The 23703-nt window shown below is 38.0% G+C and overlaps 1 protein-coding gene across 1 annotated transcript in view; it reads right to left on the bottom strand.

Annotated features, from left to right (window-relative positions):
* ADGRV1 (adhesion G protein-coupled receptor V1) overlaps positions 1-23703 on the bottom strand; it is a 542954-nt gene that overhangs the window by 446957 nt on the left and 72294 nt on the right. Inside the window, exons 20-24 of the mRNA XM_061424381.1 lie at positions 22902-23645; positions 20052-20425; positions 8812-8988; positions 4912-5092; positions 3747-3949 (exon numbers count right to left, since the gene is read on the bottom strand). Coding sequence (XP_061280365.1) covers positions 3747-3949; positions 4912-5092; positions 8812-8988; positions 20052-20425; positions 22902-23645 — 1679 coding nt within the window. The remainder of the gene's footprint in view (positions 1-3746; positions 3950-4911; positions 5093-8811; positions 8989-20051; positions 20426-22901; positions 23646-23703) is intronic.

Here is a 23703-nt window from a genome sequence, read left to right as displayed (position 1 = left end):
AAAGTTCTTGAAGGAAATTAAAAGTGCTACTCCAGTGAACACATAAATGATAAGAAAACAAAACAGTCTATTGATGATATGGAGAAAGTTTTAGTGGTCTAGACAGATCAAGCGAGTCACAACATTCTCTTAAACCAAACCATAATCCACAAAAGGCCCTAACTCTCTTCAATTCCATAAGACTGAGAGAGGTGAGAAAGCTGCAGAAAAAAGGTCTGAAGCTATCAGAGGTTAGTTCATAAGGTTGACAGAAAGACGCCAACTCCACAACTCAGACCTACAAGGTGAAACTGCAAGTGCTGATGCAGAAGCTGCAGCAAGTTATCCAGGAGCTCTAGCTGAGATAATGAAGGTGGCTAAACTACAGAGTCTTTCAATGTAAATCCAACAACCTTATACTGGAAGAAAACACCATCAAGGACCTTCAGAACTAGAAAGAAGTCAATGGCAAGATTTAAAGCTTCAAAAGACAGACTAACTTTCTTATTAAGGGCTAATGCAGCTGGTAACTTTAAGTTGAAGCAAATGCCCATTTACCATTCCAAAAATCCGAGGGCTCTTAAGAATGATGCTAAATCTACTATGCTGCTGCTGCTAAGTCACTTCAGTTGTGTCTGACTCTGTGTGACCCCACAGACGGCAGCCCACCAGGCTCCCCCGTCCCTGGGATTCTCCAGGCAAGAACCTGTGCTCTATAAATGGAACGCTAAAGCCGGGATGACAGCACATCTGTTAACAACATAGTTTACTAAATATTTAAGCCTACTGTGGAGAGCTACTTCTCAGGAAAAAAAAAAAATCCCTTTCAAAATATCACTGCTAATTGACAAGGGACCTGATCATCCAGGAGTTCTAATGGAAATGTACAAGATTCATATTGTTTTCACGCCTGCTAACACAACATTCATTCAGCAGCTCATAGCCTGAAAATTCTCAGAAAGGTCTCCAAAGGTATTAACTTTCTGACAGTCATGGAGGACACAAACATATTTTTTCATTTTGTTTTAGTTATTAAAGAAAATGATAATCCAATTGGAGATTGAAGATGGCCATATATGTCAAATCCACAACTAACAGCATACTCAATGGAGGAAAGCAGAAAGCATTTCCTCTAAGATAAGAAACAAGACAAGCATGCCTACTCTCACCCCTTTTGTTCAACAAATAATTTCAGAATTTGTCTGAAATACAGAAGACCTCAAATAGCCAAAACAATCTTGAGAAGGACAGAGCCGAAGAAATCACACTCCCTGACTTCAGACTACACTAGAAAGCTACAGTAATCAAAACAGGATGGTACTGGCACAAAAACCAATGAAAGCAAAAGTAAACAAGGTAAACTTCCAAGCTTTTGCACAGCAAAGAAAATTATCCACAGAATGAAAATACAATCTATCAAATAAGAGAAATTTTTTCCAAATAATATGACAAGTAACGGATTCATATCCAACATATATATACAATTCAGACAACTCAACATTAAAAAAATCAATTCAATTAAAAAATGGGCTAAAGAACTGAACAGATGTTTTTTCTAAAGAGGACTGTAGATGGGCAAGCACATGAAAAGATGCTCAACATCGCCAATCATCAGGGAACTGCAAATCAAAACCACAATGAGATATCACCTCACACCCGTCAGAATGGCTGACATCAAACACAGCACAAATAACACATGTTGTCCAGGATGTGGAGAAAAGGGACTCTTCATACGCTATGGTGGGAATGCAAATTGGTACAACCACAGTGGAAAACAGTATGGAGGCTTCTCAAAAAACTAAAAATAGAACTGTCATATGATCCAGCAATTACACTCCTGGATATATGTCCAGGATATATATTCACCGGATATAAATTCACTAAAGGATATAAATTTACTATTTTGAGGAGACAGCTGTATTTCCATGTTCACTGAAGCATTATTCACAGCAGCCAAGATATACAACCTAAATGTCTGTCAGCAGATAAAAAAAGAAAATTATATAGATAGATAAATACACTAACAGACAGACAGAAAGAACAGAATATTATTCAGCCTTAAGAAAAGAAGGGGTCCTCCCTGGTGGTCCAGTGATTAAGAATCCACCTTCCAGGAATGGGGCGTGGGTTCCTCTCTGGTTGGGGAACTAAGATCCCACATGCCAAGTGGCACAGACAAGAAAAAGAAGTAAATTCCGCCATATACAACAACAGAGATGAACCTAGAGAACATTATGCTAGGTAAAATAAGCCAGACACAGAAAGACAAATACTTCATGATCTCACTAATACATGTAATCTAAAATAGTCAAACTCACAGAAGCAGAGATCAGCCTAGAATAGTGCTTGCCAGGAACTGGGGGAAGGGGAAAATAAGGAGATGTCTACCAAAGGATACTTCCAAAGTTTCAGTAATGCAAGGTGAATAAGTTCTGGAGCAGTACTATACTGTGCACCTGAAATCTGCTAAGAAGGTAGATCTTAAACTTTCTGAAAGAAAGTGAGAAAGGAGGGAAGGAAGGAAGGGAAAGAAAACATTATCTATGTGAGGTGATGGATATGTGAATTAGCTTGACTGTGGTAATTATTTCACACAGTATATGTATATCAAAATATCACGTTGTAAATCTTAAATATATATAATTTTATTTGTCAACTATACCTCAATAAAGTTAAAAAAATAACTTTTAAAAGAACATCAGTATAAGACTAAAGTATTTCTTTAAGAGAATGCAGAGAAGACAGTACCAAGCTGAGCTGAGACGCCCCATGGAAGGTATTTCATACCAAACTAGCTAAAGATGAAATAAATGTCAGGGCAAGAGAGATATAACTTGCCCAATAAAACAAATCAGAAAATTCTCCCAACTGCAATACACCTGAAATTAATTGAATTCTCTTAGCCAAGTTTTCTGGAATTTGGGAGGAAAAGTATGCACAAATTACTGAATACTACACCCTTGTACAGCTTGTATTAGGAATAAAAGGAAAATCAAGATAATTAATATTAAATTTAAAGAAAAAGACTCTTTGGGAAAACAAATGTTGAAGGATATAAAATACTGCCTGAGAAGTATAGCCAAGAAGAAATTATGAGCATTCACTTAATATGAGAGGTGGTGATAATAAGACTACATAACGTTATTCAGGGTTACTATACATATGCCACATACAGTACATGACACTTAAAACTGCCATCAATCCTCAGGGTGACCTTCCCAACAGAAAATTTCTCTCTCTTACCAAGAAGGAAACTGAGGTCAGGAAACACTGAGTCTCCGTGAAGGGCACACATTTAGAAGCTCAGTTTAAACCCAGTTTCCAAACCGGTTTTCTTTTTTTTGCCAGTACCACCCAGGTTTTCATTTGGAGAAAAAAATTAAAATTGAAATGACATAGACATATAATTTCTTTACAATTTTGGCTGTGTTCGACAGACACAGACAAGGGGATTTTAAATGTGTACAAAACATAATTTTTAAATACATATGATTAAAACCTAGAAGACTAAATAATACAATGAAGACTACAACAGATAAAAGGGACAAGAGAAATCAATAGGATAGCTATTTAAGTGTCAGACTTGGGGGACAGAAATACTTTAAATTCACATAAATTTAAAGGCTTCACATAAATCTCAAACCATCAATGATCTTTTCCTTGTTTAATAAGTTGCACGTACAGTGCCAAGCCCCTTGCAATCCTCGAAGGGGACTGTGTCTGTTCTACAAGCGTATGTACTGCTTCAAAAGGATTAAGGGATTTACCTGGTAGTCTTCAGGACTGAATGCTGTCAGTGACACTGTTCTGTATTCTGCCATAACCCTCCCCAGGAGCCCTTGTGCACGGACGACCAGCAACCTAACTTCTCCATCTTCCTCCCGCACGGTGACGTGGGGAACACCGCTGGCAGGCAGGGTCATCGTGTCCTCAGGCTGCGGAGGCGGCCCAGTGGAGAACTGTAGCAAGCCTGGCAGATACAAAGAGAAGCAGGGCATATTTGCCCCAGTTATCTGTAGAAGAATTCCATACGCACTTGAAACAATCTTACACAATTATTTTGACCACCAGGAGAAAATTCAGAGGGCTCTCCTTTAGAAAAGACCTCAGTGACGATTTGATTAACATGCTTTTGACACAGAATATGGTAGGAAGCTTTCAGGATATTAAAAACTAAAATGACAATTTTCCTTGTCTCTATCCAAAGAAAACTTTTTTAAAAGGAAATGTCAATAAAAAGAACAGTGATGGAGTTTTATAATATATATTATCGCACATTTATTCATATTTGTCTCTAGAATTCATCCTTAAACATATAGCAAAACAAAATTAATGGCACCCCAAAGGACTTGCAATTCATTTTTTTGAAAATTTAAGTATGAAAATGAGTTGAAGAACTTCCCACGTTTCCTACACAGATTTTTTATTGGATGCTTTCCTACAAAAGAAATACTACTTCTCAGTGCAGAAAACAGTCTCAACTTATTATAAGACATCTGTTACCCAACTAAGAAAATGATCACTTTTCAGCATAAAACTAAAAGAAATTAATACAAACAGACAGTGATAACTCTACTTCTTGAAGTCTAATAAAACACAAATTACAAAGTACTTCAATCAGGTGTTAACATATCACAGTAGGATAATTTTTAAAACTAAAACTTTCGATAGCCATGAATAAAAATATTTTGATTTTCACTTAAAATAATCCTGCATATACTTTATAAAATATATTTTTAAACTTTAGAAATTGGTTCTTGTATTTCATACACACCGTCCCTCAAAACGGCAGCTTAGAAGTTCAAGAGTTTAGAAGGTTAGAGAGACCCAAAGAAGGTCTACTTCAATCATTTGCAAAAGTTCCTTAAACTCTTAACAAGAGCAAGTATACCCAGAGAAGGGAAGACTATTCTTGCACAAGGGCTTGGTTACCATATGGATGATCACTCGCTTTGATGGTGATATCTGTTGTTTCCTTTTCAGGGTCTATGCTTGCACCACTGGTGGGAGTTGAACCTATTTTCCCATCTCCAGGAATCGCAGAAACCAAGGTCACACGGAAATACTCATTAAGCTCGGGAATATCATCATCAAGGACATAAATATTCAGGACCTTTAAATACAAAAATCCAGAGGCACTAAGCAATGATGCAAGTAGAAATTATTTACCACTCAACCAGAAGAAAATAAAGCAGCCAACTGACGTTACTTTCTCACATGAGAGGTTTCTACAAAAACTTAAACATTAAAACACACACAGAGAGAGAGAGAAAGATCTGAGAAATTAACTCTTTAATCAATAATGGGTACTGAACAGTAATATTTTCTGTATAAAAATATCCTAGTTACATATTAGTATCATAGCATATGTGATATAGTGACATACCCATATCATATATTCTTTGTACCAAAGACAGCAGTATTACCAACCTCAGGGTATAGAATTACTACTCAAGGAACTGCACATTATCTGTTAGGATGTGGTAGGATTGTAGAAAAGGGCAACATGTCTAGTTACTGCCTAAGGAAAGTCTGACATACCTACAGGCAGCATGCTAGAAAATAGATTTACAATAGACCCTAGAAGTCTGGCATACACAAATTGCCCAAAACACATTTGGAAAAGAAATAGCAATAATTCAGCCATGCTATGCAAAAGGTAAGTCAAAATTAAAAGTGAAAAAATGATTCCTCTCTCTTCTATTAACTGAACAAGCACGTTGACATCTACAATGGGCAATTTCTAGTTCTGAGACTTAGAGTTTTCTGTAGGAGAGAGACTTGTGGAAAAACATTTAAAATGCAATGTAAAAATGTCATAGAGTTATATACAAAATAAACTAAGAACAAAACAATCAGCTCTCCCCGTGTCTCCTGCATTGCATTTCCTGAGCCACCAGGGAAGCCTCTATCTAGTAAAGGTTTTACAATAGACAGGTTTGAAGCAAGTCTTAATGGATTGGTTGTAGTTGTTAAGTAATTATGGGGAAGGGCAAGTAAAAGAAACAAGAGCATGAAAGAATAAGATATCTGGGGAACTACAATTAGACACTAAGGCTGGAGTGGGAGGGAAGACTGGATGGATAAACAGAGGTCAAGATTATAGGGACCTATCAGGGTATCATTAGAAAAATGAACTTCATTCCATGGAGAGTAAAGCAAAACTGAAGAATCATAAGCAGGAGACAGATAGAATGAGAACTGCGATTTAGAATCAGTACCAAGGCAGAACGTAAAGAGAGCGGACAGAGCCAGAAAGGGTGCAAAGGGCTGAGCTAGGAGGTGACGGACCAGAAATACTGAGGTTCTAAACTAGTGCAGGGACAGAGGAGATGAGAAAAAGAGACGGACTTGAGATTTGTTCTGGGGACAAAAGACCCAGATCTTAAAGACTCAGCAAAGGGAGTGAGGGACAGGAAGGAATGACCTATGATTTCCTGGTTTCTTCGAGAAAGGAAGGTGACAACCGTCTGAAAACAGACTGTAACTCCAAATGCAAGATTCAAACCCTAGTCATTGGGCCTAAAATCATTTGGAGAGCCTTTTTTCTAACGTAGTTTTTCTATCACTAGGCCCAAGATAGAATCTGAATTTGGTTTCGATGTTCATTTTGATCAGAATTTTAATTAATAAAGTAATATATGGAATGGCCAATGTGCTCAGAGGAGAAGCATAAAATTGACACTTCTACTCAAATATTGTCATTGTTCTTGAGCTAGAGAAAACAAAAAGTAGACTTAAGATTTAACGCATCTCATCCCCCAGAAAGCAAGCTGAAAAATGTTACTATGAAAAGCAACACCAAAACATCAAGCTGTCCATTAACAATGAAGCAATTAATAGTTTTTCAAGTGTTGAAAGTGATACCAAAGTAACTGCTCATTTTAGTGAAATGAAGAGTTTCCCAAACGGAAGACCATATCAAGCTACAAATGTATTTCATACAGTGACTCAGTATATAAAACAGTGTTTCCCTTTATTATGCTATACCCTCTACTTTCTATTCTATTTTTTAAATCTTGATCATAACTCACTAAATTGATTTCATAACTAATAGACCATTTAAAAACACTTGAAAAACACATTTCAAGTTCTTGCATTGCGGCAAACACAAACACACACTTTTAGACTCTCTGGCAGCTAGATTTCTGGATGCAATTTAAGTATATTTAATTAAACACACTCCCTCAGACACCTAGAAAGCAACAGCAAAACTACTGCTGTCTGTGCTGGAAAGCACAGTCATAGAGCATCAGCAGACACCCCAGGATCCAGTCTCTGGCATGGTAATACTGAGAGGCTGCTGTAGATTCAGCAGGCATGGGGCTAAAAACCGACACCTTTACTCAGTGCTATTACTGCTGCTGTAAAGGTCAATTTACTTTTCAAAGAACTTTCAAAATGATTGAAGAAATTACTTTAAATAAATCTTGACAGCAGCATATATGACTATTTACCTAACCAAAATCTTATTTATTAACTCTTATCTCTTTCAAAATACATGTGAACCCACTTTATAAAACAGTGGTTCCCAGTTACACCTTTATTTCATAGTTGGTAAATTTTCCAGTAGAATAATGTAAGGATCAACTCTGTTTTCCAAGGAGGAACATTAAAAAATCACCACATACTGCTATTATTTGATTTGAGTATTTCAAATCCAGGAGAGAAATGAAAAAAAAATCCAATAATAGTCCTTTAAATTGAATTATTTCAGCCCCATGAAAACTTACTAGTGTCCTCATAGTCCTCATTTAAAAATATTTATCATTGCTCTCTCCTCAGACTGCTTTTGGGGAACTTTTAACATTTTTCCTTCTTTCCCCAAAGTATAGATATTTGGCCATTCTTCTTGAGCTTTAACTCTTTAAAACTTAAGAATATTTCAAGTTTGCCCTAATTTTATCTTTTTCATCCAGTCAACGCCTAAGTCCCTTAAAAATTTCTTCAAAGATTACAAGTCTTAAATATTTATGCTATTTATCACTGATGACCTATAAGCTATCTATATTTCTAGTGAAAAATTATGCTGATACAAATATTCCAACATACAAGACTAAAAGAATGTGAGAAAATTTTTGATACAGGAGAAGGTCTCCCTTTGATTTCACTTATAAGAAGTGTCACTTATTTCTGAAGTATATATTCAGAAATCAGACTCTGGTTCACAGCAAGTTTTTGGTAAAACTGGTGATCTTTTACTTTCAAAACAAAGAAAAATTGCCTATTTTTCCAAATTTAAAAATAAAATGAGATTACAGTCAAAAGAATTCCTCTTGGCTGACTGACAGAATTCTTAATAGTATTGAATTTTTAAGTGTTAAGAATTTTGCAGTTTCTCACTGTATTGGTAATAACAAAAAACATGTAATGATAAACCTTCATGCTATACCATTTTTATTATGTGTAGATTAAACAATAGGTAAAACTATAACTGGTGGCTCAGTGGTAAAGAGTGCCAATGCAGGAGAGGCAGGTTTGATCCTGGGTCAGGAAGATCCCCTGGAGAAGGAAATGGAGGAAACCCACTCCAGTATTCTTGCCTGCGAAATCCTTTGGACAGAGGAGTGTGTGGGCTACAGTCCACGGAATCACAAGTCAGACTCAACTTGGCGACTAAACAGTGACAAAACTATAACACACATTATTCAACATTCTTAATGTTTCTTTTGCAGAAATAAATACAAAATATTTTAGATCATGAGATATACCTAATCACCTAAATATTCTAAATTGCTTAAAAAGCAGGACGCTAAAAATAAATTACACAACAAATGGATAAGGAGAAGCTTCCCAAGAGGTTTTCAAAGAAAGAAAGAAGGTAGGGTTTACCTCTGATCTCTGCCAAGGAAGGAACGTGATACTTCCGCTAGCATTAGCAAAATCATCAACAAGGTAATTAACACCATCAGATTCGATCTGTGAGATAGTGTAAAAAACATGCACATAATCCAGGGCTCCTCTGGTCCGCTCCACTACACATGAAATGGTGGATCCCTCCTCTGCAATCTGAAATTGAACATAAACTCTTTGTAAGTATACACCGATTCAAATCAGTGATAAAATTACAAATGCGTTCATGAAATTCTTTCACCATAAACTTTGTTCTATAACTTTCTACATCTGTAAGGAGGCCTCTATATTCTTCCAGATATATCTCTGATTGCTAAAAAGTATTTACAATCATTGGTTTCTCGGTTCATTCCTTTAAAAGGATAAATAAACGCAAAACAGCAATAATTAGCTATACCACGTAATTCATTCATTGAAACCTCTCAGGTCTGGCACTGTGCTAGTTTTTTTTGTTTTTTTTTTAAAGCACAATCCTTTTTGTAGGTAAGTCTAAAGAGGAAAACAAACTCATGATTTTATGATGAGTTCAGCACTGAAGTTATGGGTAGAGAGTGGAACATGACATCAGGGAGAACTTTTTAGGCATAAACATAAGAAATAATCAAGAGTATTTGGTGAAATCATTTGGAGGTGATACAAAGTATCCAGTGAGAACCTTGACAAATTCCTGGTGGAGAGACAACAGTCAGGTACAGGAGGGCACTGATACCATGATTAATATATTTTTGCTATTTCTGACATAAATACATATATGTGTGTTTACATACACGTGTGTGCATTTTTTTACTTCCATGGTGGCTCAGATGGTAAAGCGTCTGCCTGCAATACGGGAGACCCAGGTTCGATCCCTGGGTTGGGAAGATCTCCTGGGGAAGGAAATGGCAACCCACGCCAGTATTCCTGCCTGGAGAATCCCAGGGACGGAGGAGCCTGGTAGGCTACAGTCCATGGGGTCGCAAAGAGTCGGACATGACTGAGCAAATCCACTTCACTTCACTTTTAAGATAATGTTTAGCAATTACGTGGAGTAGGATATTGGAATATCTTATCTTCATATTCTTGTTCTCCCAATTCTATTTTTATACTATCAAATACATAACTCATTAAAAAAAGAACTAAAACTGAACAAAGCTCAAACTATAAATCTTAATATATAATGTCATTTTAAAATTTTTCATATCAATCTTAAGCACCTCTGATCAACATTAAATACAGCTATTTTGGTGCTAACATCAGAGCTGAAGAAAACAGACTTGAAATTTGTCTGCTAACAGGCAACAGTCAGTTATCAAGGAGCATGGAAACACCAGTTGTTGTTCCAGTAAACCCGATGAGTTTCACTGAGCATCAACAGCCCTACTGCCTCATGGGAGACAAGATTTGCCTGTTCATCCACTAGCAGAAGAAGTCCAAAATGACCATATAGTTGTTCAGAAACGGCCTGTAATCTGTTTCCTGATGGACATATTCTATCTCCAGGTGCAACCAGAACTTCTAATCCAGTGGAGCCTAAAACATGGGAGCAGGAGGTGATGGAGATTCAGTCCTACTACTACCTCTTGCTTCCTATGCTTATGTGTCTAATCTCTGGAGACACAGAAATAATTATCAGCCACTGGGTACACATACTCGATCCTGGAGGACAGCACGCAACCCTTCAAGATGTTGTCCCTGAGCTGGTACTTTGGCTGAGTTTTCAACAGGACATTCCACTGTTACACCAGGCCCACTGCTTCAGGTGATGTTGTACATACACAGACAATGGAATATTAGCCATAAAAAAGAATGAAATACTGCCATTTGCGACATGGATAGACCTAGAGATTATCATACGAAGTGAAGCAGGTCAGAGAAAGATAAATATCGTCTGTTACCACTCATATGTGGAATCTAAAAAATAAAACAAATAAACTTATTTATAAAATAGAAACAGGGAACTCCTTGGTGGTCCAGTGGTTAAGAATCAGGCTTTTACTACCACGGACCCAGATTCAATCCCTGGTCAAGGAACTAAGATTCCACAAGCTGTGTGGAGCTGGGAAGAAAAACAAGCCAGAAACAGACTCACAGACACAGAACACTTATGGTTACCCAAGGGGAAAGGGTGTAAGAATAAATTAGGAGTATGGGAAAACAGATACATACACCATATATAAAATAAACAACAAGGATTTACTGTATAGCGCAGGAAACTACTTCATGCAAAGATGGGCTCAATAAAGGACAGAAAGGGTATGGACCTAACAGAAGCAGAAGATATTAAGAAGAGGTGGCAAGAATACACAGAAGAACTGTACGAAAAAGAGCTTCACAATCCAGATGATCACGATGCTGTGATCACTCACCTAGAGCCAGACATCCTGGAATGTGAAGTCAAGTGGGCCTTAGGAAGCATCACTATGAACAAAGCTAGTGGAGGCGATGGGATTCCACTTGAGCTATTTCAAATCCTGAAAGATGATGCTGTGAAAGCGCTGCACCTCAATATGCAGCAAATTTGGAAAACTCAGTAGTGGCCACAGGCCTGGAAAAGGTCAGTTTTCATTCCAATTCCAAAGCAAGTCAATGCCAAAGAATGCTCAAACTACCACACAATTGCACTCATCTCACACGCTAGTAAAGTAATGCTCAAAAGTCTCCAAGCCAGGCTTCACTGTATGTGAACCGTGAACTTCCAGATGCTCAAGCTGGTTTTAGAAAAGGAAGAGGAACCAGAGATCAAATTGCCAACATCTGCTGGATCATCGAAAAGGCAAGAGAGTTCCAGAAAAAACATCTATTTCTGCTTTATTGACTATGCCAAAGCCTTTGACTGTGTGGATCACAATAAACTGTGGAAAATTCTGAAAGAGATGGGAATACCAGACCACCTGACCTGCCTCTTGAGAAATTTGTATGCAAGTCAGGAAGCAACAGTTAGAACTGGGCATGGAACAACAGACTGGTTCCAAATAGGAAAAGGAGTACGTCAAGGCTGTATATTGTCACCCTGCTTATTTAACTTATATGCAGAATACATCATGAGAAACGCTAGGCTGGAAGAAGCACAAGCTGGAATCAAGATTGCCGGGAGAAATATCAATAACCTCAGATATGCAGATGACACCACCCTTATGGCAGAAAGTGAAGAAGAACTAAAGAGCCTCTTGATGAAAGGGAAAGAGGAGAGTGAAAAAGTTGGCTTAAAGCTCAACATTCAGAAAACGAAGATCATGGCATCCGGTCCCACCACTTCATGGGAAATAGATGGGGAAACAGTGGAAACAGTGTCAGACTTTATTTTTGGGGGCTCCAAAATCACTGCAGATGGTGATTGCAGCCATGAAATTAAAAGACACTTACTCCTTGGAAGGAAAGTTATGACCAACCTAGACAGCATATTAAAAAGCAGAGACACATTACTTTGTCAACAAAGGTCCGTCTAGTCAAGGCTATGGTTTTTCCAGTAGTCACATATGGATGTGAGAGTTGGACTATAAAGAAAGCTGAGCACTGAAGAATTGATGCTTTTGAACTGTGGTGTTGGAGAAGACTCTTGAGAGTCCCTTGGACTTCAAGGCAATCCAACCAGTGCACCCTAAAGGAGATCAGTCCTGGGTGTTCATTGGAAGTACTGATGTTGAAGCTGAAACGCCAATACTTTGGCCACCTGATGCGAAGAGCTGACTCACTGGAAAAGACCCTGATGCTGGGAAAGATTGAAGGCAGGACGAGAAGGGGACGACAGAGGATGAGATGATAGGATCATATTACCAACTCAATGGACATGAGTTCGGGTAAACTCTGGGAGTTGGTGATGGACAGGGAGGCCTGGCATGCTGTGGTTCTTGAGGTCACAAAGAGTTGGACACGACTGAACAAATGAACAGGAAACTATATTCAATATCTTTTAAGAACCCATAGTGGAAAAGAATCTGATTCATTGTAATTGAATCTCTTTGCCGTACGTCTGAAACTAACACAGTATTATCAATCAACTACAGTTCAGTTTAAAAAGTGGTATTTCAAGGCCATATACAAATGGTATATTTTAATGTCATGACATAAATGGTGTGTAAAGACTGGATGAGACAATAGAGAAGTAAACCTAGATAGAACAGGACCAAGTACAATCAGCTCTGCAGTAACCCTGGTTTTGAAACGAGTGTCCCAATACAAGTGACGTATCAGGAAGCATTCTAAACATAACATGGAGTCCACATTTATTTATGTAAAACTTCATCCGTTAGAAACATAGCAAACACAGAAAACTGCACCACCGGAGACAAGCTACATGGGCACGCACACCTACCTGCTGCCTCCGCTCAGCATGTGTGTTAGCAGCCACTTACTGCATCTAATGTGACACCTTTCCCTCTGACTTCAAATAACCCTCCTTCCATCACTTAACTGCACTTTCCCCACTTTTACAAACAAACTTTTTTTGTAAGGTATACATGCCATATTTCATAAGCATATTTAAGACTTAAAAAATTATGTAAACTTATTCTTTACTAGGTCCCTACATTTCAATTTCTCTACTACTGACCAATTTGGGGGGTCGTGTTCTCCTAACCCATCTTTCCCCTAAGTTCTGTGTTTTTCATTATGTGATTTGCCATAGTGTGGTGATTTTTAGGAACCCATCAATCATGTTACATGAAAACAAAGTATTCAGAACGTGGGGCTCTCCAAGCCTCAGAGGCTGGAGGGAAGAAACGACAGACAGACACAGGTGTTTAACACAGTACCTAATTTAGACAGCAACATCAGCATGCTCCTCAGAGCCAAATGGTACACAAACACGTGTGTGCTGGAAAGAGCACGACTTTGCAGTCACTCAGTCCTGGTTGACTGTTTCACTCTGTCATTTACCAAGCGTCCTCAGTCTCAGTGATCTCTTCTTAGAATGCAGATCACAAAGTCTCCTGGGTTTTGGTGGAAGTTAAACAAGTGCTTTACATGGTCCCCAATAATACAGTTAAATGCTAAGAAAAAAACCCTTACATTTCTTCTCCTTACATGCAGCCCCATGGATTGTACCCCAGCAGGCTCCTCTGTCCATGGGGATTCTCCAGATAAGAATACTGGAGTGGGTTGCCATGCCCTCCTCCAGGGGATCTTCCCAACCCAGGTCTCTCACATTGCAGACAGATCCTTTACCATTTGAGCCACCAGCAAAGTCCAAGACATAGATTAAATAGATCCAAAGATACACTGGGGAGTATGATGTTTCCTTATAGCTTTTTACCAAATCAATGACAAATAGCCAGGCAGAATACAGCACTAAGCTTTTCGTCTGCAAGAATCACATGGGGAAAAGTTGTCTATTTCATTAAAATCTATCACCTATTATTTTCAGTTTTAAAAAGAAAGGCAAAAAAGACTATCCATATTCAATACAGTGTGTGCAGATGTATGCTATATATCAAAATTTCATAGAAATTTTAATAACTTAATAATTTATACAATAAAGCAAATTTTAAAGTTTTAATTAAGGAAGAAGTTTCAAGTGTCAAGCACCCATAAAAAAAATCACATGGGATGTTTGGTAAAAAATCTACCTTACAAACTTATAAATTTACAGAGAAATGACATAATGCCTGACATTTGCTTTTAAAATTAATTCTGCCAGCTTAGAAAAAGACAAGACTGACAAAAGGCTGATAAATGTTAAAACTAGGTGAGAGGTAACTGGAGTGCCATATCATATTTTTTGTATGTGTATTTTCCACTTTAAAAGACTTTTTAAATTCAGCTTTTTACCTCCCCTCCCATCCCATGCCAGAGATTCTGACTCAGAAATGGGGTCTTGATTCAGGACGGGTGTCGAGGAAAATGCATGAGATATTTCCATCCAAGACCATCCATGCACAATGCACAGCACTTTGGGAAGTAGCAGACGAGATGATGAAATCAGTAATACCAGAAGGGGATTAAGACACAGAGAATAAGTAATTAAAAGATTTTTCTCTACTATTAAAATATTCATCTAATTGACTTTAGAATCATAAAACAAGCAAATGTTCAGGATAGTATATGAAAGGGCATAACATCAAGCAATAAACGTCAGAACCACCATCACTCAGTTTTTCACAAGAAGCAATAGCAGCCACTACTGTTTCCTCTACTGAGTCAGGAATTCGTCGTATCTTCAGATCATCAGAAAAGTAATTATAAAGGTTAACAGTGAGCAGAGTTTTAGAAATACATTTTTTAGAAAAAATAATACACTGTAAGCCATGAATTGGATTTCTCTACTGAAACAGAAGAGTAAAGCTAAACAATTACACATTCAATTAATTTTTTAGTTTGTTTCATGCTTGGGTGATGATGTGTGACATCAGATTATATCAGCATCACTTTTATCTAAAGGAATCTATTCACATAACAGATGGCAGGCACGCAAAAGCGAACACAGTCCAAGTCAAATAATATTCTCTTTTTACAAAGATCCTCTCAAAATTATCTCTAACTTTATTCTTAAGCCACAAGTTTAAATATATAAAACATAACCCGGGGCCTTCCTTGGTGGTCTAGCAATTAAGAATCTGCCTGCCAATGCAGGGGACACAGGTTTGATCCCTGATCAGGGAGGATCCTACATGCCATGGGGCAGCTAAGCCCTCACATGTGCCTAGATTCTGTGCTCTGCAACAAAGAGTAGCCCCTGCTCTACAACTGGAGAAAGCCAGAGCAAAGCCACGACAACCCAGTGCAGCCAAAAATAAATCAATAAATGAGTCTTTAAAAAAATAAATGCTTAAAGACAAACAAACCAAAAATATAAAACATAATCCAAATATTGGCTGTAAAAGTAAACCAATAAGACCTGCAATTTCTATGAATCATTAGGAAAGGAAACTTTATCATTATGGAGCATATAAGCTTTCAGGACATACAAAAATAGTGGGAAAAGAAGGTGGAGAGAAAATAACACTGAAAAGTACAAAGAATAGCAAAATACAGGAAGGGAACATGAGAACATGGTTACTAGGCAACAGTCAAACAAAAATCAGTCACCTGTTCAGTATAGGGATCTCTTGGAATAAAAAGAACTACTTGGCATACCCCACCAGGGCACTAAACTACGTACAAGTTTGTTCATTCTTTCAATTAAATTTATTAAGTATCTGCTATTTGCCAGAACACACTGTACCTGGTTAGGAGGAAACATATCATAAAGTAATGTCATCTCTTTCAAGATGCCAACTAGCAGACTACGTCATATTCTACATACTTTCACTACCTGTTTCAGATCTGATTATGTTTTTACTTTAACCTTAATATTACTTTATGTCATGTGAATCTATGAAAAATTTAAAAGCGTAACATAACTCAGACAGAAGTCTTTAAGGATCTCTATTGACTTCAGCATTTTTGAAGGGATAGGAAAAAGTAAACTTTTCAATGTCACTGCAACAACACAATGGAGAAGAATCTACAGAAATGAAAATGGTTTTTACATTTGAAAATGAAGCAAGTAACCATAAAATTTAAACTCTGTCATTATATTTGTAGCAATACACATTGACTATCTGGAAAATATTGGTTCACCTAGTTACACAGATCTTCCAAATATTGATGCATTTCACTACACAAAATAAGCAAATCACTATCAATAAAAGCTAATCACTATCAAAATAAGCTAATATCACTTTCAATCTTAACCAAAAAGTCTTTAAGTATTGGAAAACAGTCAAGCTCACTTTAGTTTGTAAGATGTTTCAACAACTCTTAATTTTTGTTTGAAAGCTCAAGTTTTTACCACTGGTAATAAATACTATCAGTTGCTTTCCTGGTAGTCACTGGCTCACTTCATTTGTCTCCATAAATGTCTGCCAGGCGCCCAAATCTGAATAACCAAACTTTACTGGTCACTTTTTCAAGGAAAAATGCTGTTCCGCAAAAAGGGCAGCTAGTTCAGCTGATGACTCTATCCACACACCTTCCACAATTACCATGTTTTGTTAACGCAGAGAAGCGCTTTATCTGTGCTTCTCATTTTGTGATTCGTGCATGTGCTAAGTCACTTCAGTCATGCCCGACTCTTTGCGACCCTATGGACAGTAGCCCACGAGGCTCCTCTGTCCACAGGATTCTCCAGGCAAGAATTCTGGAGTGGGTGCTGTGCCCTCCTCCAGGGGATCTTCCCCACCCAGGGATCAAACCCGCATCTCTTATGTCTCCAGCATTGACTGGCGGGTTCTTTACCACTAGCACCACCTATGATACACAGTGTTAAAAAGGTGAGTATTTAAGGGTTGAAATTTTATCAAATGAATGTTTTGTACTCCTTCATCAAGTATACTCAAGTGAGATTTTCACCTCTTGAACTACAGGTGTGTGGTAATAAACAGAAATGACAACTAGTACAGTCAGGTTCTGCTGCCTGGATTCATACAAAGGCACTGGCAACTAGCAGTTTTGGCAACCACTGCTTTTGCAGTGCAAAGGTCAATTGTCAATAAAATGAAAAAGACATCGTAGTTTTTTATAAAATTAGATTTGATCTTTGTGGAACTCCTAAAAGAAGTCAAGAACCCATAACGGTCCTTGGACTTGGACTACACTCTGAGACCAATTTCAGTAAGCAATCAATAAATACTGATGACAGTCATCACAACAAAAATATTTCACATCACCCTGTCTTCAAATCCCTCCAAGATGAAAGTATGAGTTCTATACTTCTTAACATTTTCAGGCATGAAAATTCTGTAATCTTCCTGACGATCAAATTGCAGAATCTGCTATTTAAGACACAACACTTTTCCTGTATTAACCATCTAAACTTTTTCCCAACACAGATGTATATGCTATTTTTCTCTCATGTGGACTTACAGGATAATCAGTCATGTTTTCCTTTTCTTTCCAGAGATTTTACAACTACAGGTGCTGTGGCTCATGTAAGGAAGTTCTATTCTGCAATCAAAGCCTGACTGCTGCTGCTGCTGCTAAGTCGCTTCAGTCATGTCTGATTCTGTGCGACCCCATAGACAGCAGCCCACTAGGCTCCCCTGTCCCTGGGATTCTCCAGGCAAGAACACTGGAGTGGGTTGCCATTTCCTTCTCCAATGCATGAAAGTGAAAAGTGAAAGTGAAGTCGCTCAGTCGTGTCCGACCCTTAGTGACCCAATGGACTGCAGCCCACCAGGCTCCTCTTGACTGACCCTGTTCAAATTCTGAAATATCTTGGAACAAAGGTACGTATCTAGGTGCAACTAAAACAACACCAAGACAATCTATCAGGGGAAACTGTGAGACAAGCCAACACTGAAAACAGTATTGAGTTTAATGGCCCAGAAAGCTAGAAGAAGTGAAGTCACTCGGTCACGTCCGACTCTTTGTGACCCCATGGACTGTAGCCTACCAGGCTCCTCCGTCCATGGGATTTTCCAGGCAAGAATACTGGAGAGGGTTGCCATTTCCTTCTCCAGGGGATCTTCCTGACCCAGGGATCAAACCTGGGTCTCAGAGATATAGTAATGAACCTTGTCACACTCAGAGCTCTTTCCCCTTTGTGGGAAAAAGGGAAAGCCAGTGTATAAGTAGGCTTATAAATAATATAAGGAATTGAAAAGTGTGATCAGTGCTATGAAACAAGTAAAATTAGGTGAAGGGATGGAGACTGACCAGCTGGGAGAAGTGGGAGGATTACTTTAAATCAAAAAGTCTTCACTGAGATGTCTTTGGAGCTGAGACTCGAATGATTAATTCTGCGGATCTGGAATTAGAATGTTCCAGACAGAAAGGCTAGAAAGTGCTGAGACCCTGAGACTGGAACTAAAAGAAGGCAAGTCTGACCGAAACATGTTGACCGAAGAGGAGATTAACACGAGAAGTCAGAGGCAGGTGCCAGGTCCTGAAGAGATATGAAGGTAAACTAATCTTACATGGTGCCAGAATGGTCCTCACAACCTGATGGAAGTCCCTTTGTCTTTTTAAAAATAAAGATGATATTGAAGATACAAGGGGGAAAGACAGAAGGTTAGAATTCACAAGACATAAGTTCAAATTCCAGTTCTTCCCATTGCCTCTTAGGAGCAAAAAAAGGAGGAGAAAAATTAATATTTATTAAAATGCTAGTAACTGCCAGGCTTTGAATCTGTTATTTGATCCTATCTCATTTAATTCAACTAGGGTTAGTTATTTTCTAAGGTCTCTAACCAGCCATTTCTAACTCTACTAAATGAAGAGAGTAATATTTGTTGCAGTACATTAGGAATTGTCAGAAAGTTGAACAAAAAACTTAACATGTAAAGTTCTTTGATGACTAAGCATCTAAAAGTACTATCATTAAAGATAAATACATTTCTCTTTTAAATCATAGGAGGACATTTGTCCTCCCCGTCTAGGATATTCTATTGCTGGTGTAAAAAAGAGCACGTATTGAAGATCTCTTACGACTGTCACCAAAGAGTAAGAGGGGCAATAAGACACTCCAGGGAGCCAGTAACCCCAATCTGAGCTACAGATGAGGCCTGTGACCTAGATATTTTTTCAAGTTCTACCCTTCAAATTTTTGTTAATTGCTTCAATTTATGTATGTACCCCTGTAAACCTACAAGAAAAACTTGCAAAGGGAACGCCTCTCTTGTTCGCTGGCATTCTTTCACGGACACTGAGCTGTTGCTGTCACACACAACACCTGTGAAGCAGTTTCACGCGATCTCACGTTACTGAGCAGGAAACCAAGATGATTACGAATCTCTGAATGCTTGGAAAGGGCTGATAAGGATGGTAAAACTGCCTAATGAATTAAGCTGGCCAAGAGGGTGATAAGAAAGGCATTTACACCCAGCATGGAAGAACGTTGTAACTACCTAAGAATATTTCGCATGTGGGGGGAAAAATATTAAAATATATACTTTAATAAAATTTCAATTATTCACAGATGCTTTCAATATATATTATTTCATTTACTTACCTGGTAACCAGAAAGTAAATTCCATGTGGAGTACAATTATACATTCTGTGAAAGGCATTAACTCTAAGGATAATTGCTAAAGCTGCACTTGCTACCTTATTATTACTTCTCTCTCCTCATTAATTTTCTGATTCAAACTGTGAACTTACAAGAGCAAAGACCTTATAATTTACATTTTCAGCACTGTCTATAGCATACTTCTGGGTCTAGTGTCAACACTCAAGCCATCTTACCAAATGAAAGAGAGTCCACTCCCAAACAAATCCACGTGATGAACTTTTTCACTCTGAAATTCACCAAGCTCACTACTTACCTCGGGTATACAGGCTCCTGTGAAACCAAACAAGCCATTGGCATTGTCACTTTTTTGTATTACCAATCTTGCTGTAGTGTTCTCTTCGGAAAGGCGAGCTCCTCCATATACAGAAACTAGCTTAAGAATGAATAATTCTTCTCCTTCCTCTTCATTGTCATCTCTTGCAGAAATAATGAATGATTTGTTAGTTTCTCCCTCTCTGAATTCCAGATATCCAGAAACAGGATGCAAATCACTCTTGGCTGGCATGGCGTGAAGTTCATAAATTTCTTCAAGGGTCAATTTCCGCTCATAGGACCTCACATCCTGCATCAGGCCTGTAAATCTGTCGTTGCCATTCACTCCGGCCCCAATTCTCAACGTTCCTGGACCTGAAATTAGAAATGGGTTTAAATGCTACAATAACCACAATTGTACTAAATGACAAGTGTGATTCAGAAAGTGAAATGATTTTATTAAAAGGTCTTATTAGCTAAGCAAAGCTTTTGCATAACTAGAACACAAATAAAGGCTATTTTCTGTCAATATTATAATGAAAAATGAATCAGGAATCACTGGGATTTAAGACATTTTGTACCAAAGGATATGTTGTACATGTGTATGTATGTGTATATACAAATGTATGTGCATATATTAAGACAGACATTTCTTCCAGGAAATTTAAAAATTTCCTTGCACATCTAAGAATGGAATGATTCAACTCAGTCACAATTTTAAAACTTTAGTATTACTGTTCTTTGAGAACTTCAACTCTTGGTCTGTTAAAAAGTTATCTTGAGTTAAAGTTGTGAGAATTCAGCAAAAGAAATTCTTATGGACTAAATATAACTTTTTACCCAAACAATGCAATAAATGCAGAAAAAGAAATATCCCTTTCTAGGAACTACAATTATATGAGTCTCGGGGACTTTTTCATGATAATAACAACATGCAGCTTAACTACATTACTACGTAGCAATAATAAACCCTTTCAAGAATTCAACAATTCTTATTTCTTTACTTATTCCCTCTAATAACTCAACTAAAATATTTATGGAAGATGAGAGTTTGGCAGTGATTTGGGATTGCCTCCATGCCTTCTCCAGTGGTTCTGGACTGACTGAAACAGTGAAATGTCTACAACAGACAAAAATATAGATGAACTTCACACACACCATTGGACATACCTCAGACACTCAAGTGTACACACTGCTCAATCCTATTTACGTAAATTTTAAAAACTAATGTTAGGCTCTTAGAAATGGCAATAGTAGCTGCTGGGCATGGTGGTGAGTCAATGACTAGCAAAGAGAAAATGAGAGGGTTTCTGGAAAAAAATATCTTGATGTGGGGACTGGTTATATGGAGTGCTGAAACTGATTCATTTAAAAATTTTAAAAAATTCATGTATCTGTACACTTATGTGTACTTTTATATATTTTATAATAAACATATAATACCCTGCATTTCATTCATAACCTAAATATATATATACACACTTTCTCCACTTTAAGTTACAAATTACATCAACAATGTAAGTTCCTTGCAGCAAGCTACACAGAGAAAAGAAACACCAGGTCTTACTTTCCCGTCTTTCCCATTCTCATTCTACCACCATGCGATGACCCAAAAAAATCAATGTTAACAAACATGTCTATATTCACAATCAAACGACAAAATTTAATGCCACAGAGCACTGTAAGCATAGTTCTTGAGCTTGAAATCAGCAGTGTGTATATGTTTTCTTTTGCCCATCTTCTTTTCTACTAGGAAAGAAAAAATACAACCAGATAGCTAATGCAGGAGGTTTCAGAAGGAAAGATAATCTGTTAAGATATCATACAAGCTCTGTTCTATTTTCCCATTGGGAAAAAAACAAAAACAGAACCAAATCACAGGATAGAGGGGCTGGGAGGGAATTGTGATTATAATAGAGATAAGTGATGTTTGGGAAGAAACATGCACACAAGTGTGTTTCTCAAGGAAACAGCATACTGTGGTCCAGCTTAAAGACAACAAAGATCCTCTCTATAAAGCACACCACAGAATTCACCACTTTAAAGCCTGTTACTTGAAACCTCTGTAATTGCTAGATTGCTTAATATAAGTTTCTTTTGACTCCTCTTTAATCGTATCTCCAGCATACTCTACTTCCAGAAATACTGAGCTGGTAGCAGTTTCCCCAGATTCAATATTCTATTTCACATTTCCATACCTTTGTTCTTTTCTCTATCTGGAATATCATGCCCAACTCTCCTACGACCACAGGAGGAATAAATGTTTCTTTCTACTTGGTAATTTTTTTTCTTTCTTCTTACCATGTGTTAGAGTGATCTGTTTGCATACCTTTCTCCCAGAGCCTATTTCAGCTACCTTCAAAGGCGGAGTCTCTGCCCAATTCATTTCTACAGTACCCAGCACAAAACTTATGGTCTTGGTAGACACACAGTTTTATTTAAAGAAATTATAAACCAAACACCAAGCAGATTTTTAAATACTAGCTAGGCCTTTTTTTTTTTTTTGATTTAAGGAAAATCACTTTACAGAATTTTGTTGTTTTCTGTCAAACACCAACATGAATCAGCCACAGGTATACATATATTCCCTCTCTTTTGAACCTCCCTCCCCTCTCTCTCCCTACCCCACCCCTCTAGGTTGATACAGAGCCCCTGTTTGAGTTTCCTGAGACATACAGCAAATTCCCATTAGCTACCTATTTCACATACGGTAACATAAGTTTCCATGTTACTCTCTCCATACATCTCACCCTCTCCTCCCCTCTTCCCAGAAATACCTGCGAGGCTTTTAAGAAGTCAAAATTTTTCAAAACTCAAAATTCAGGGTCCTAATTGTGGAGATGACACTCACCATCAGTAATGGCCTCTCCTTTCAGACTCTTGATTCCTCTGGGCATTGCATTTCCATCAAGGTAGAATTCAATTATACCATCATCCAGGACAATTAGAAGATGCAGCCAAACATTTTCTTCCAAATATTTCATGACAGTGGTCTTGGCAACATATGTAGCATTGGAACCCAGAGTTTTGTAATGGAGGGAAAGTGTCACGTGGGATTCATTTGTGTGAATTTTTACCCCATAGTAGATGCCTCCATTACCATCATCCTTTGCTATAACAAATCCATTCGTATTGGGATTGGGCATTACCCAAGCTGAAAATGTGAAGTTGGCAATTGAGTTGTTCCTCGAGGGATGGTATTTTGGATTAACAGTTCCAAATGCACCCTCTAGTCCACTGAAGTACAATGCATCTGTCCCACTGTGGTGACGCCTCATGTGTGGCTGCAAATGCACGGAGCTGGGAAAAATTCCAGCCAGCAAAAAATCTGTCACCGGAGGCAAACCAGCAGTGAATTCACTAGACAATATTTCCCAGCCTACTCGTACATCACCAAAGGCACCCTGCTGTCTCAGAACGGTAAAGTTGGTGATATAAGACATAGCGTCTTCCGAGAGGACATCTTCTGCCACTTCTCTCTCTAGGCACTCCGGATCCAAGATGAAAACTCCAAAGGGATCATCATTGAATGGAATCATTACTGTCACCTGGAGGTTGGTTGCTGCCAGCTGGCCCCCAGGACCTGGGGACCCACCTGTAATGAAATCAGAATGAAAACTCAGAATTGAAAACACTTTCCAGTATAAAGTGAA

Source organism: Bos javanicus, chromosome 7 (genome assembly GCF_032452875.1).
Source record: "Bos javanicus breed banteng chromosome 7, ARS-OSU_banteng_1.0, whole genome shotgun sequence".
NCBI lineage: Eukaryota > Metazoa > Chordata > Mammalia > Artiodactyla > Bovidae > Bos > Bos javanicus.
Note: the sequence above shows the minus strand (reverse complement) of the source record. Positions and strands in the feature narration are given on the sequence as shown.